The 15,208-nt window shown below is 51.0% G+C and overlaps 1 protein-coding gene across 2 annotated transcripts in view; it reads left to right on the forward strand.

The window, feature by feature from the left end:
- The first annotated feature begins 275 nt into the window (after positions 1-275).
- The window catches only part of TP53BP2 (tumor protein p53 binding protein 2), a 53,641-nt gene continuing 38,708 nt past the window's right edge, over positions 276-15,208 (forward strand). Inside the window, exon 1 of one of the 2 annotated variants that reach the window (XM_047077182.1) lies at positions 276-395. In XM_047077182.1, coding sequence (XP_046933138.1) covers positions 369-395 — 27 coding nt within the window. In that variant the 5' untranslated portion in view covers positions 276-368. The remainder of the gene's footprint in view (positions 396-15,208) is intronic. The other variant, XM_047077183.1, reaches the window with a different exon arrangement.

The following is a 15,208-nucleotide window of genomic DNA, read 5'->3' on the forward strand; positions in this document are numbered from 1 at the left end:
CCCGGTCCCGCCCCGCCCTCGCAAGACGTGCGGAGGTGGGTGGGGCGGGGGAGCGCGGGGGGCGGAGCGTGGAGGGCGCGCGGGGGGCGGGGCGGAGGGCGCGCGGGGTGGGGGGAGCGCGCGCGCTGGGCGCGGGGGGCGGAGCGCGGGCCGTCGTGGGCTCTGAGGAGACAAAGCCGCGTCGGGGCCGCGGGGGGTGGGCCCTGGGCTCGGTGGCGCCCCCGCCCGCGGGGAGGGCTGCGCCGACCGCCGACGCCGCGGCCGCCTCGCCTCGCAACAGGTCGGCCGCCTTCCGGGAGCCTCGCCCTGCGCCGCCGCCCCCCGCTCCCGAGACCCGGGCGCCCCGCTCGGCTCGGGCCGCGGCTCCCATGCGGTTCGGGTCCAACATGATGCCGGTAAGCGCGCGGGCCGGCGGCTAGTCCCCAGGCCGCGGCCCCCTCTCCCATCCCCCACCCGCCCCCTCCCCCCCAGCCCCCCGACCCCCGCGGGCAGGGAGCCGCCGCCGCGCAGCCGCCCAAACTTTCCTGGCGCGTCCGCCTGCGTCCTCACTCCGTGCGGGTCTCGCGCGTCGAGACTTGGGGCCCCGTGCTGTCGGGTGCTTTGTCTTTTTAAAAACTTTTTGTTGGGAGTGAAGCGGAGCCTGTTGAGGTCCGATTGCCTGTCGCTCCTGGTGTGCGAGGGCGCCCGCGCGGGGTTGGGGGGGTCGTCAGGTCGCTGGAGACCCGAGTGCCCGCGGCGCGTTCGGCCCCCCCCCCCCCGAGGCCCCCAACCCCCCCCCCCCAGCCCCCGGCTCCTTGAGATTCTGAACCGCCCGAGCCCCAGGCCCCCCGCCCCCAGCCCCTTGCTCCCCCTCCTCTGAGCCTCGAACCGGCGAGTTCCCTGATCCCGACCCTCCCCCTCCTCCAGACCCTGGAGGCCCCCGGCGGCCGCAGGGCTGACGCAGGAGCGCCGAGGCGCTTCCCTTCGGCGCCCGCGGGTTGGGTGGGGGGGCTGGGCTGCGGGCTCGTGCACGCGCCCCCCGCCCCCACCCTCGCCCCCACCCCCACCCCCACCCCCAGGAGGTTGTGCTCGCGCCTCTCCCCGGGTGCAGGGGTCTTTTTGCGGCCCGCGGTGTTTTCCTAGGGCTTCCCGTGTTCAGACAAAGGAGCGGGCAACTTTCCACCGTCTGCGGAACGGAGCGACGGCACGTTTCGGTCGTTCGCAGTTACGGGTGCAGAGCAGAAAATTCTGTGCCCCGGCTGCCCACCTGGGCCCTCGCTTTCACTGCCTCGGCCGACTTAGTTCATTGCGCTTGGTAATTGACTTTCGACGGCTTTGGGATGCTGTTTTGGCCCGCGAGGATTCAAGGAATTAGAGTGTGCGCGGTGTCCTGCACCCAATTTAATTTAGTACCTGCTTACGAAGTCAGGTTTGTGATGTGAATGGACCATGGGGGAGGGTGAAGGAATTTGCAATTAAAATTTGTATCCTGGGATTTACGTTTTTCTTTCTTTGGAAGTGACTTCTGCAGTTGTCTCTGAATTTTCCTACAAATTAAGGAGCAAGACCAGTACTGGTTGTTGCAAGGTGATTTCTTAAGGATGGTTTCACGGTATCCTTTGGGCTTTCTTAAAACTTGGGAGAGTTTTGGGGCGTTTGGGGGGCCCAGTGGGGTACGCCTCCGACTCGATCTCAGCTCAGGTCTTGATCTAGGGTGGTGACTTCGAGCCCCGTGCTGGGCATGAAGCCTGCTTAAAAACAAAACAGACTTTTCCTTGTCGCAGCCGGACACCGGCTGACCAGTTTGTAAAGAGCTGCTGGCCCTGGAGGCTGGTACGGTTCTTCCCATCCATGCACACCAGTCTGGAGCCAGAGCCTCGGTGTTTGCTCAGCCCCCTTTGTGACCAGAACTACCTTCTTGTTTTGAAAAGTGATGCGTCTCCCGGTCTCACCATCTGTAAAATGGGGACGATGGTAACACCAGCTCTCAGGGTGGTTGTGAGGAGCGGGGTCCCTGTTTCTGAAGCCCCAGCTTGGGGTAGGTGCTAGATAAGAGCTCGTGCAGGATTTGCAGGACTGGCCACCCAGACATTTGTAGCCTGTGTGTCACGTAACCACGTGAAGCGGGTGTTCATTCAGTAACACCACTCTCTCTGTGTCTTTATCCTGTAATAGTTGGGGTGCCTGAAAATGAGCCTATTTTCTTAAATATATTTCTCCTCTCTGGCTTTGAATATACAGCACTTGGATTTTAATTTTAGCATTGAGCGAAGTTTTGCATTTTATTACTTAACCAGTTATTAAAAATCTTAACCCAATTTATTAGGAAAAGCGTTGTGATTAATATGAACAGATGGATCGGCGCAGGATGTAGACCGTTGTCTTGATGTGCTTTTTTTTGTTGTGGTTAAATGTACGTAACAAAAATTGCCCTTTTAACCATTTTTAAGTGTGTAGCTCTGTGGCATTAAGAACACATTCCAGGGGCGCCTGGGTGGCGCAGTCGGTTAAGCGTCCGACTTCAGCCAGGTCACGATCTCGCGGTCCGTGAGTTCGAGCCCCGCGTCAGGCTCTGGGCTGATGGCTCAGAGCCTGGAGCCTGTTTCCGATTCTGTGTCTCCCTCTCTCTCTGCCCCTCGCCCGTTCATGCTCTGTCTCTCTCTGTCCCAAAAATAAATAAACGTTGGGAAAAAAAAAAAATTAAAAAAAAAAAAAACAAAAAAAAAACACATTCCATGCATTGCCCTTAAAGACATTCTGAAGATAACAGCTGGCTACTTAGACAGTGTTATATTAAAAGTGTACAGATAAATGTGTTTGTGTATTTTCTCACCAAATGGTAGAGAGTCAAGTGACTTTAATGTGGGACATGAAGTGATAATTGGACCCAAAACCAGAAGGGGACGGTGCATTTTAGTAGGCTAACTAAAAATAAGTAGGCAAACGCTGAGAGTCAGGGTAGAGGTAATGATAGGGTACGGCAGAGCAGGCGAGATCATTAACGCTCGTTTCCAGATACCCACCACAGTGTCTCTGATTCTCTGATAATTTCTACAACTTGGTAAGAAGAAACGGATTAATGTTTCATCCTTGACACTTTATTTTCCCTCATTGAAGAACGAATTGTTTGCAGGTTGAGTGTCACTTTAAGTGAGCCATCCTCGTTGTATTTGGTTATCAGATAAAGATAATTTGATTCAAAGCAAAATTTCTCAGCTATTTAAAATTATATGGGATATCTTGTTTCATACTTTCATTTTGGAAAGCATTATATTCAAAGAAAGCATATATTTAGAAATATTTCTATGAGAGAGGTTAGCTAACTCTGAAAGCGTTCAGATATGACTTGACAAACATTTGTACCTGCTACCAAAATGGTAGATTAAAAAGAGCAAAAACCGGGGTGCCTGGGTGGCTCAGTCGGTTAAGGGGCTGACTTCGGCTCAGGTCGTGATCTCGCGGTCCGTGAGTTCGAGCCCCGCGTCGGGCTCTGTGCTGACAGCTCAGAGCCTGGAGCCTGTTTCAGATTCTGTGTCTCCCTCTCTCTCTGACCCTCCCCCATTCATGCTCTGTCTCTGTCTGAAAAATACATAGATATTTTTTAAAAAAATTAAAAAAAAAAAGAGCAAAAACCAAAACTACACACAGAACCACACACAGTATTCTGCAGAACCACATGGAGGGCCAGAGGACTCGAATTTGTCTCTGGTAGATATCCTCTCTCGGGCATGGATGTCCTGTGTCCCTGTGGCCAGCATGGGGGCCACCAGCCACCTGCAGCTTCAGCACTTGGCATGTGACTAATGGGACTGAAATTTTAAAAAGATTATTTAGTTTAAATATATCTAGATAGCTGATATGCCTGGTGGCCACTGTGTGGGCAGGGCAGTCTGACAAGGTAGCACAGAGAAGAACTTCACCCTTGAGTGATATATTTGCAGCTTCACGTTCCCGTTAATGCTTTAAAACCAAATAGTGATGGCCTGTTTACCACTAATGACTTGGAAAATGTGTTTTCCAACTATTTGGTGTTCTCTTTGAACAAATCTCATCATACAGCCCTGCTGCAGATAATGTTTTCAAGAAAATGATTGCTTATTTTAAAAAGCTCAATTGACCTGATCATGGTTTAAGTCTTTTTTTTTTTTAAGTTTATTTATTTATTTTGAGAGAGAGAGAGGGCGCACAGGTGTACGGGTGTGAGTCGGGGAGGGGCAGAGAGAGGGAGTGAAAATCCCGAGTAGGCTCCACGCTGTCAGCACAGAGCCCTATGCGGGACTCAAACTCCCGAACCGAGATCGTGACTTGAGCGGACATCAAGAGTCGGAGGCTTCACTGAAAGCTACCCAGGCGCCCTGATCATGATTTAAGTTTTAAGTTTGTGACATTTTACCTTCCAGTGCTGCAGAGGTGTCCTAATTATTTCTAGTTATTCCGTGATGCTGCTGTAAGATAATATCTGATGGTCTGAGCTTCTAGTTTGGGGAGTCTAGCAAAAAAAAAAAAAATGGGCATGGGGCACCTGGGTGGCTCAGTCGGTTAAGCGTCCAACTCATGATTTCAGTTCAGGTCATGATCACACGCGGTTCGTGGGATCCAGCTCTGCATGGGGCTCTATGCTGACATTGTGGAACCTGCTTGGGATTTTCTCTTTCTCTCTCTCAAGATAAATTAAAAAAAAAAAAGTGAGCCAACTTCAGAGTTAAAATGAAAATGGGTTCTTACAGTATCTCCTTTAGGAGTCTGATACCTGCTCAGTAGGATTTCTGTATTTCTATAGGAGACTGCACCTGGGGCACCTCACAGACCAAAGGCATGACTTCTGCTCAAATGCTTGTATTATTTTCATGTAAAAAAAGTCTTATTTGCACATATTTCCAAACTGAAATTAGGTGTTGAGATTAGAAAGGTTTCAAGTTCTAGCTTTAGAACGTTGTATTTGTATGATTATACCTTGTGGTGAAAGAATTTCTTGTTGTTGAGTAAGCAAGCTTAGGTTTTATTCCAGAGTAAAGTTTAAGGTAGGTTCTCTGTCTTTATAGGATTGTAATTCTCAAAGGCTCTTAAACACATCCTCTGTTTTAAAAAATGTGGCAAAAACCTCACATTTTATGTGCTATAGTGAGATTTGTTGCCTTATGACTTCTGCTGAAAAGCATTAAAAAATTTTTTTTTTTATTTTTATGTTTCAGGGGAACATTTTAGACTTTACAAAGAAACTGAGCACAAGCATACACCTGCTTGTATTTTAACAGCTGCATAGAATTTATTTATCTGGAAGGGACATTTATCTGCAGGACCCAAAAACAGAGGGTCATTTAGTCATGCACTGCTTCCAGGAAGAGCTGTTTTCTCTCCCTCTTTGTGTCACCGTCCCCCAAAGGTAGAAAGCAGCAGCAGTAAAACACGATCTCTCTCTTCTGAAGCCTGTAAGGAATGCCGAGACTTTTATCGTCCGGTGACCTGTCAGGGTGTGTGGCAGGCATTCCCTGAGTCTGTCCAAAGCCGACCTCACGCATCCTCGGCCCTGCCGGTGGGGGGTGTCATCCTGGGCTGTGAACCTCTCACCAACTCCCACTACGTTATCAAAGGAGAAGGAGAGTGGGAGAGAGAGTTTAGGAATCCAGAGTGTTCTTTTCAGCTCATGCCACTTAGTCAAGTCAAACATTATTTAAATACTTGCTTTTTGATGGTGTGCTATGGACTGAAGAGAGCATTTTTCTTTAATGAGTTGTAATTGAGAAAAGAAAACACAGGTGATAGACTCTGAAATATTTACTTACTTTGGAGTGCCGAGTGAGACATTAAAATTTTACATTCTGTTGGGGAGAGCCAAGGAGAGGTTGTGGTCAGGAGGGGATCCCCGCAGAAGTACTGAGCCACACGGAGGCATAACTCCAAAAACTTTCTGTGTAAGGTCTCAGCAAAAGAAAGTTATTTCAGCGGAGAAACGCAAATTGTAAACGTAGATCATCTGTAGGAAAAGTAGCTTCCCACAACTTGTGGTCATTTTGATTTTTTTCTACATAAAATATATCCAAAATCAAGTGATTTATTGGGATGCTAATAGGACTAGACATTCATTGAAAATATTTATTGAGCCAGTAAATACTGAACTTTTACTTCTGAAACGCCTACCTCACTGGTGTCTCTAGAAACAGGTTTTTAACTTAGTACTACTTTAAGTTTCCAACATTTCAAATAAAAGCGTGTAAGATGCAAGTTGAGAAAAGCAGTAGAAAACCATAATGCATGAACTGTTGCAGGATTCCAGTTTAAAGTGCTCTCCAGTCGGAGCTGGGTGGGACAGCTGGCTCGTCCCCGCAGCGGAGAGGACACTTCCTGAGTGACGTGTGTCCTGGGCTCCCGCTTTTTCCCCCGGGACGGGAAGCAGCCTCTCCTGAGACCGCACCGTGCCCGCTGGTGTAGGCTGGCCATCCCGTCTGGTTTCTGTGCGACCATGGGGGGTCACTTTCTCTTCAGGGTTCTGTAGACAGGGCTCCAAGGCGATGATGCCCATGATGTGGGGAAGGAAGGAAGGGTCAGGAGCGGCAGGCAGAGGGACGGGGACCTCCCAGCGCCTGCGAGAGAAGGGTCCCGGGTGGCACAGCAGTGGCCTGCCCGGCACGGTGTCGGCAGGAGGCCGAGATGGGCCCCGAGTGAGCAAGGAAGAGCGATTCAGCCCGGTGATGTGAGTTTATCGGAAGTAAACAAGGGACTGAATTTAGATGGAATCCCCTTAAATCATGGTGCCTCATTCTTCCCCATTTACCTATTGGTTGTATTTGGATGGCCACTCTGGGCTAGCTTCTGGTGAGAAAATAGTAACCGTCTGCTGTGTGTGGGGGGGCACTGGTGGGTGCAGGAAAGGGTACCCCACTTGTTGGGAGCTCCCCTTCCCTGAGCTAGTTTCGGGGTGGAAAATACGGAAGAGAAGGTGAGGCTGGGATTTCAGCAGGATAAGGTGGCCGGGATGGTCACTCTAGACTGGATGCGGGTTGGGCCGGGCCTGCTGAGACGGAGTGGAACCTGTCACCTAGTCAGAACCACGGGCCTATGGAGCCTGTCACCTAGTCAGAACTGTGGGCCGCGTGCATAGGCCGAGTGGCCTGCAGGGAATGCAGTGCCCCTGAGGGGGGACAGCAGGGAGGGGCCGGCATCTCCTCGATGAGCACAGACCCCTGCGCTGCTGTGTGGAGAGTAGGTTGTGGAGGTGCGGGGAGGGGGGAAGGGGAGGAGTGGGGGTGGAAGGTCCATGGACAGCTACCTGGAATGGGGAAGAGCCACACCTTGTCACCCCAAGGGCCCAGCACATAGTGTGAACTGGGCGTGAACTTGTCAACCTTAGGTAAAACTGGCAGGAATGTGTTTATTTGGAAATAACAACAGAGAATTGCAGGTTGGGGACAGGCTGGCTTTGGGACAACCATAGGCAAGTCCAACAAAGAGGAGAGGAACGTTATTTTATGGACAAAAAGGAAGTTGGGAGGGGTTGTTTTGAACCAAAGTCCACTGGAGAAGCAGTGGGGTTGAGGGTGATGGTGGTTTCTCAGTGGCTGAGCTGTGGGGGGGGCGGGCGGGGTGTCTCTTCTCGGAGGAGATGCCCACACATCTTCCCCATGGGGCCTGGAATTCAGGATGCTTTCCTGTTGGGTCTGTAATTGACAGTTCTTCCTGTGATTGACCTTGAGCGGTACAGCTCCCCCTTCCAGCCTCCCCTTCTGCATCCAGAATCCGCTTTAGGGATGTTTCTCTGTATTAATCTTCACAACACTCAATTGACACATCTTGTCACCTGCTTGAATAACTTGCTCGGGTGGTACAGATGCGGAGAAGTGTCAGGGTGAGATTGGAGACAGGACGGCCTGCCTGGGGTTGGGAACAGGGCCGGATGTAGTAAGGGGAGACCTCTCCGAACCCACAGGCTCCTCCCTGCGGGACTGAGGGGAAACCAGACTTCGTAGAAGAAGAAGGTTCTAAAGAGCTCAAGACGAGCCTACGTCTCTGTGGTTCTGTGAAACCGAGCGGGGCCAATCTGGTTTCCTGAGGAAGCCCTAACCTTGAAAACGTTTGACCACGGGACCACACCACCTGGACGGCTTCTGATGGTTTCACCTAAAAGTTCCTTTACCAGTTGTTTTTAATTCCAAGATGCTTCGTTTTATTGCCAGAGATACGTGTAGCCTGACATCTGGGAGATTACAGTCCGAGTTGCCGTAGTTCTACAGGGTGTCCTGCCATTGCTTCTCTGAACCACAGCAAGATGTGGAGGGTTTGTGATACGTGGGTAATTGTTAGTAACTTGCTGATTTCCAGAAAAGGGGCACTATTTTGGGTCACTTTCATTTTAAAGGCAGAAAAGTCTTTTCCCGGTACCTGTGGCTTGCTGCTCTCAGCAGCTGGAGACCTGGGTGTTGTGGCCATTTCTTTCTGCTTTTCCTGTTTTTTAATGTTTATTTTTGAGAGAGAGGGAGAGGCAGCGTGAGCAGGGGAGGGGCAGAGAGAGGGAGAGACAGAATCCGAAGCAGGCTCCAGGGTCAGAGCTGTCAGCACAGAGTGCAATGCGGGGCTCGAACTCCTCAACTCGCTGAAGTTGGATGCCTAACTGACTGAGCCACCCAGGCGCCCCTTCTGCTTTTCCATCCCCCGTGCCACCTGTGTCATGGGCCCTCTCCTGCGCTGTCACTCCACTGCCTAGGCCCTCTCCTTGCCATCTTCGTCCCTGCCCTGCTCTCTGCCCCTTTAGTCTGTTCCACACACTTCCTCCGTGTGGTTTTTCCCGAACCGAAGTCTGTGTCTTCCTTCTCCAGCATGCTCCAAGACCAATTTCTGTTATGGCATATGGGAGAAACTCCCTCCGCAGAGACAGTGTCCGTCCTCCAGCCCAGTGGGTTTCGGCCCTTTGGTGTCACGCGGACACTTCGTTCCAGGGTGTCAGGCCTCGCAGAGGAAGTGGTAGAGTCAGAACACTGAACAAGGCCGTGTCGGTCGTGCCGCTACTCGCTGGCCTGCCTTCGGAATTGTGTTGTCCTCCTAAGATCCGCTCACACCTGGGGTGTGCTCCCTGGGGGGGTCTGCGTGAGGACCGTGGGCAGGGCTGAGGCCAGCGTTCCTCTTGTCACAGCAGGCATAATGCTGTCGTACGTTTCTGCCCACGACGCTCTGCTCCCCGTGACCGTGACCGTGCTGTAGCTGTGTGCGTGTGTGAGATGAGGCCCGTGCGCTGGGGCGTCCGAAGCATGCCTGTGCCTCACGGGCCGAGCGGTGACCTGTCCCTGCCTGTCCGTCCAGTCTCACTGCGCCTGCATGGCCCAGCAGCCCCGGAGTGCAGTCGTCACCGCACGCCGCTGTGCTTGTGTGCTGTGTCTCTGCCCGGATGTTCCTCTTCCTGCTCGGCTCACTCCTGTCGGTTCCAGTTCAGCGGCACGGTGACAGGGTGGCCCGTCTCCGTCCCAGGACGCTGTGCGCACCCCGTGGGCGGTTCTCCCGTGCGTCCGCCTGTCGGCCCTGCGTACACCTGTGCGTTTTGGCACCTGGAGCGTGCTGGACTCTCGTGGGGACTTGATGCACATCGTTCCGGCGATTGTCCTTGGGGACGCTAGTTCTCGCCCGCTTCGTTTATGTCCATCGTTGGCTTTGAGCTTCCTCAGAGTTCCCAGAGCTGACGTCTCGGAGGACGCAGTCGGAGGCGCAGGGGGGAGAACCGGAAGCGGTGGCTTGCTCGTGCTCCCGGCGTCCTGGTGGATCAGGAAGATCGTGTGCTCGGTGAGGAAGAGCAGAGAACAGGACGAGGAAGCGCCTTTACGTGAAGTGGCTGCGGTGCCCAGTTTAGAGGAGAGCATTGGCAGCGGTAGGGAAGGAGGGGTTGCAGGTGCGGAATGACGCAGTTCAGATTTTAGTCCTCTTTATTTGTCGTTTGTGACGGATGGTGAGTACAGAGCGGCCTGGAGCGAGTGCACTTGGGGTTTGAAGTCTAAGTCTGGCGTCGGGCACGGTTGAAAAGGAGGGAACAGATTTACCTTCTTTATCATTTTTGTTTTTAACTTTAGAGACCACAAATGGGGGAGGGGTAGAGGGGGAGGGAGAGAGAGACTCTTAGGCAGGCTCCATGCTCAATGTGGAGCCCGACGCGGGCCTTGAACTCATGAACGGTGAGATCATGACCTGAGCCGAAGTCAAGAATTCAACACTCAACAGACTGAGCCACCTAGGCGCCCCTGGAACAGATTTCTCAAGTTACCCTCAAATAAGCAGAGTGCTCTGTTTCTTCTTTAGAGACGGCGTCTGGCTTTGAGAAAGCTCACAGAAGTTGCACTGTGTGTTCGTGTAGTAGGTCACTTTTTTTTTTTTTTTAAATGTTTCTTTCTTTATTTTGACAGAGAACCCCAAGCAGGCTCTGCTCTCTTAGTGCACAGCCCAAAGCGGGTCTGCATCTCATGACCATGAGGTCATGACCTGAGCTGAAATCGAGAGTCGGATACTTGACCGGCTGAGCCCCCCCAGGCGTCCCGGAGCTCACTCTGGGTCGTGTTTTGCTCTCCTGCTGACTCCCGTGTGCCGTGGAGCTTCGCATCGCTGACCCACAGTGTCTGTGCAGCTCAGCGAGCATGTTTGCGGTTTGTGATACTAAGATAGCAAGGTAGTTCGGGGGTGGAGGAAACCTTAGGGCCAAAGCCTCCGGTCCTAAAGGAATGTGTAGACCAGTGAGGCAGATAAGACAGGATACGAACAACTGCAGTGTGAGTAGATGTTGGACAAAGAAAGTTTTCTTCTGGCTGGAGGGTGTGTGTGTGCGTGCGTGCGTGTGTGTGTGCGCGTGGAGGAGGAGGAGGAGCTGGAGGCACTTTTAAGGTCTCTGAATTATCCTAGAAGGATGGGGTGGCTTAGACGGTAGGGAACAGGGTGTAGGGAACAGCTGAGCTAATCTAGGGAGGTGAGTGTGGAAAATTGTGGGTGTTTAGATTTCTCATTTGGTGATTTGAGGCTGTCACTTAAACTACGTTCCGTGAAATTTGGACTGTGCAGAGGTAAATGCCAGGGCACACGGAGGTGGTGTTTCCATAGTGTTATCAGGTTAGCTCCTGGCGCCGTGATCGTTCCCGACTCAGCCCTCGTGTGCGGCGTCTTCCCCTGGAGCGTCCTCGCCCCTGCTGGCTGTGACAGAGGTCATTCAGCAGTTGGGACTGGGAGGGCTCAGAACCAGGAGCTTCTCCAGAGGGACTCACGTTGGGAGGAGGACCAAGTCCCGGAGGTGACTGCTCTGTCGCTGCGGGTACGAAGTGGGGGTGTGATCTAACATCCGAGACCAGCGTGCAGCGTTCTGAGACCCTCTTTCTGTATGTAGAGAACATTTCTCCACAATAAAGTAGCCACTTCTACTTGTTTTACCGTTTTTTTCTGGCAGGGTGATCATCTCAGACAGTGACGGCCCTCTGGATGACACTCAGTGGGTCCTGAGTGTTCGGTGATTGGTATCGAGACTTCATGTGTTGTTGATTTCTAGATTCTATTCACTGGCTGTAGTGACCAAAAGAGTAAAAAAAAGACACCCAGTGATGATTTTATGATTTTGCTTTAAATAAGTCAGATTTGGCCTTAGAAACCGATGGACTGATTTTGAAACGCCATAAGAAAAAGCAGTGCGCCTAGCGTAGGTCTCAGTGTCTCCGGCCCTTGGTGGAGCCTGGGACATGTAGCTCCTGGAAATTGGGTTTTAAAAAGCAGCTTTAGGGCCTTGAGAGTAAACTGCAGGCGGGAGTCCTCGCGGCTTTCACGGCAGCGGTGCTGACTCTGAACACGCAGGATGGCGGCCGGTCCGGGGTGGCCAGCCTGGGAGGGGGCGGGGCGGAAGACCCCAGGAGCCGGGGAGGCCCTGAGTCTCATTCCTGCCTGGGCCCGGCGTCTGGGTGCGTTTGAGAGGTTGAAGAAGCTTTGGCTGATGTTCCTTGTCTTAATCGAGTCCTCTCTCTAAGTGATCCTGTGGAGGGAGGTGTTTGTCTTGAGCAGGTTACGGGAGGCCTGGTGGCAGTCTCTTCTGGAAGGTACTCGGGGGCCCTCCTCCAGGAGGGGTAGCGCACAGTGTAGAAGTGAGGTGACAGTTTCCGTTTCCCTCTGCACAGCCAAATATTAAAGCCCAAGCCATGCAGACTCTTCCCTGATCTTCCAGCCGGGAAGTCCTTAGCTGGCTGTCCTTCTGGCGAGTTTCCTGTGCGTTGTAAGGTCTGGGGAGGATTCACATCACCCCTTTTATAGGTCGTTCATTTTTCTCGAAAGGACATTTTTTTCCCGCTCGTATTCTTTTTTCTCTTCGGTAGACCTGAGGGATTTCAGTTTTGAGAAGTCAAAACTCGAAGGTGTTGTTGCAAAGCTTTGTTGCCTTTCGGTGACCAGGAGCATCTTCCGCTGCTGGTTCCTTTTTCTTTCTGTGGAACTTGACGTGGCTCTTTAAATCCCAGGAATAAAGTTTAGCCTCTGGCACAAAGTTAATTTCTTGTAAATGCCGTAGCCAGTTTTTTTGTATTTCCTCTTGGAAAAGTCTTCCAAATTTTAATCGGAGATAATGCCTCCTTGAAGATGAATCATTCTTATGTAAATAGCAGAACATTATAGTCACAGCGAATACAAGTCCTCTAAAAAGGGAGCTCTTAAAAATAAGTCTGTGACCCATTCTTTTTAAATGAAAATTGTCTGGGACTTTGGATTTTTGGAAGGGCAAGTCTCCTTCAGACGTGACTTGGGCACGAATGGCTGTGCAGAGTGTGGAGGGCTGGGTGCCACTTAGTGTGAGGAGCGCGTGTCTTCTCCGGAACCTTCTTTCCTTTCAGATGGAGCACCTGACGAAGTAGATGCAAATAATGATCACAGTTGCATTTTTAATGAAGTGTTTTCACATTCTTTCATCACAGTGTACGTTAAGGGTACTTTTCAACTGAAATTACCGTGAAAATATATTAACGTTGAGATTGTAAAAATATTAAAGTGACATCTATCCCTTTTCTCCTAATCAGTGATTTTGTTTATTCCATACAAGCCAGTTTGTGTGTATGTATAATTTAAGTGCTTATAATCCACAACTTGACGTGATTCTATTTGGTAACTTTATTTTCAGCGCTGACCCCGTATTCATAGTAGTTGGTCGCTGGATCATAATCCTTCCAGCAAAGGTATTTAAACTTACTTTCTATGTCGCTGGATATTTAGTTTTCCAAATTACTGTTCATGGATCTAACACTGTAGGGAAAATCTTCAGGCATTTAGAACTTTTCTTCGTTTCAGTTATTTCTCTGGGATGCATTACCGGATGTAAGGTCGTGAGGTATACGTAATTCTATGGCTTTTGACACATGAGCATTTTACTTTCCAAAAGGGTTTTGACAGTTTATGTACAGTGCCATCATCATGTCAGGGGTGAACCAGTGTCCTACAGTCTCATCTCTGTTGGATCTTTTAATCAAATTATGAATTTAATAGTTGTAAGTGGTACTTCATTGTTGTAATTTATTTAAAACCATTATGTTCTCCCAGGGATTGCCATTCGTGTTAACTCATGTCCTCCGTCTGTTCTGTCCTCTGCTCTGATAGAGTTTATTGTTCATTGAATAATCTCTTTGTGGCTCATCTGATGAAAAGTGAAGTTCCTGATTGACAGGTTGGGCAGGTTGGGCAGGTTAGAAAGAAGTCAGCATGTCTCTGCCCCTGAGAGGGGCTGGTCTGGGGTTGGCTTCTCCCGTCTCCCATGTTGTCCACCGCAGCGGTTCACGGTCCTGGTGCTGTCAGGTGCATCTGCGAGGGCTCACGGGCCTCCTTGACCTGGTTGGTGCCGCACACTTCGTGATGAACGTGGGTCACCTCCGAGGCTCCAGGAGGTGCGGCTCCGCCTGTAGCTGGGGTTGGCCAGAGCGGTCAGGATGGGGGAGCGGCTTCTGACGGCCCCATTTCTCTTGCTTCCCTGTGGGGAAGGATGTGAAGTCATTTCCGTGTTCTTGAAAATACAGTGTTTTACCAACGTGTCGGGAAAAGATGGCATATTTGGAAGTAAGCTTACTATAGATTACTTTTTATTCTTATAATCTCCATTAATTTGTGCATCTGCCGAAACGTCAGTGGGTCTCCAGTCATGTTCGGTTTTTTCATTTCTGAATTTACATGTTACCTTCGGTCTCCTGCATCTAGCTTAGTAGTAAATTGTTGTCTCCTGTTTCCGTGGGCAAATTTCGTCTCCCTTAGATTTTATATCTTACATAGTGTGAGAAATGAGCCCACCGACCCATTCAAGGGGGGGAAGCGGAGCCTCGGAGCACAGTGAAACGAGGCTTTAACGAAAGTTCTTGCAAGAGCAGGTGTCTGCCCGACAGGCACACCCAGGGCCGTTACAGCAGACAGTTTATCCCCGAGCGGGACGCTGCACCTCTGGCTCCTCATTGGCCGATACTGCAGAGGTCACAGCCTTCCCCGGAAGTCGCCTGTGCCCACGGAAGGCGAAAAGTAGTCTGATTGGGACAAGCGTACATTCCTTGAGGTGACACAGAGACTTCAGTTCTTTGGCGCATGCTCATTGCAAAGCCCGTGAAAATAAGCCCAGGAAACGGAGGGGAAGAGCCAGGAAGTGAAGTTTCCAGGGGTTTGGGACTCCATTGTGGGGAGGGGGAGGGTGTCACACACATTTCCCATGGGTTGTAAACCTATTGTTTACTGGACAGCACAGCTTTTATTCAGTATTTCCGAAAACGAATCATCTCATTTCTCACAATCCTCTTTGCTAAGTTGATTCCCTTTTCATTTATAGGTTATTTTGGGCACAAGACACAGACATTTGTTTCTTTTCTTTTTTTTTTTTCAACGTTTATTTATTTTTGGGACAGAGAGAGACAGAGCATGAACGGGGGAGGGGCAGAGAGAGAGGCAGACACAGAATCGGAAACAGGCTCCAGGCTCCGAGCCATCAGCCCAGAGCCTGACGCGGGGCTCGAACTCCCGGACCGCGAGATCGTGACCTGGCTGAAGTCGGACGCTTGACCGACTGCGCCACCCAGGCGCCCCCAGACATTTGTTTCTTAAGAGGAATCTTACGCCCGAGGGGTTTGCTGTGGTCAGAAGCTCCCACCCAGCATTGTTCTAGAATATGTGTGCTTTGTTTTTTTTTTTCCCCCACTCAGGGACTTCAGGGCCTAACCTTTTCCCTCTCTGCCTACTGAACTCCATCTTTTCTGTCATATTCCCCCCTTGGAAC

This window comes from Lynx rufus, unplaced genomic scaffold, assembly GCF_022079265.1.
Source record: "Lynx rufus isolate CCGP_SWC_20201006 ecotype Redwood Valley unplaced genomic scaffold, mLynRuf1.p SCAF_15, whole genome shotgun sequence".
Lineage (NCBI taxonomy): Eukaryota > Metazoa > Chordata > Mammalia > Carnivora > Felidae > Lynx > Lynx rufus.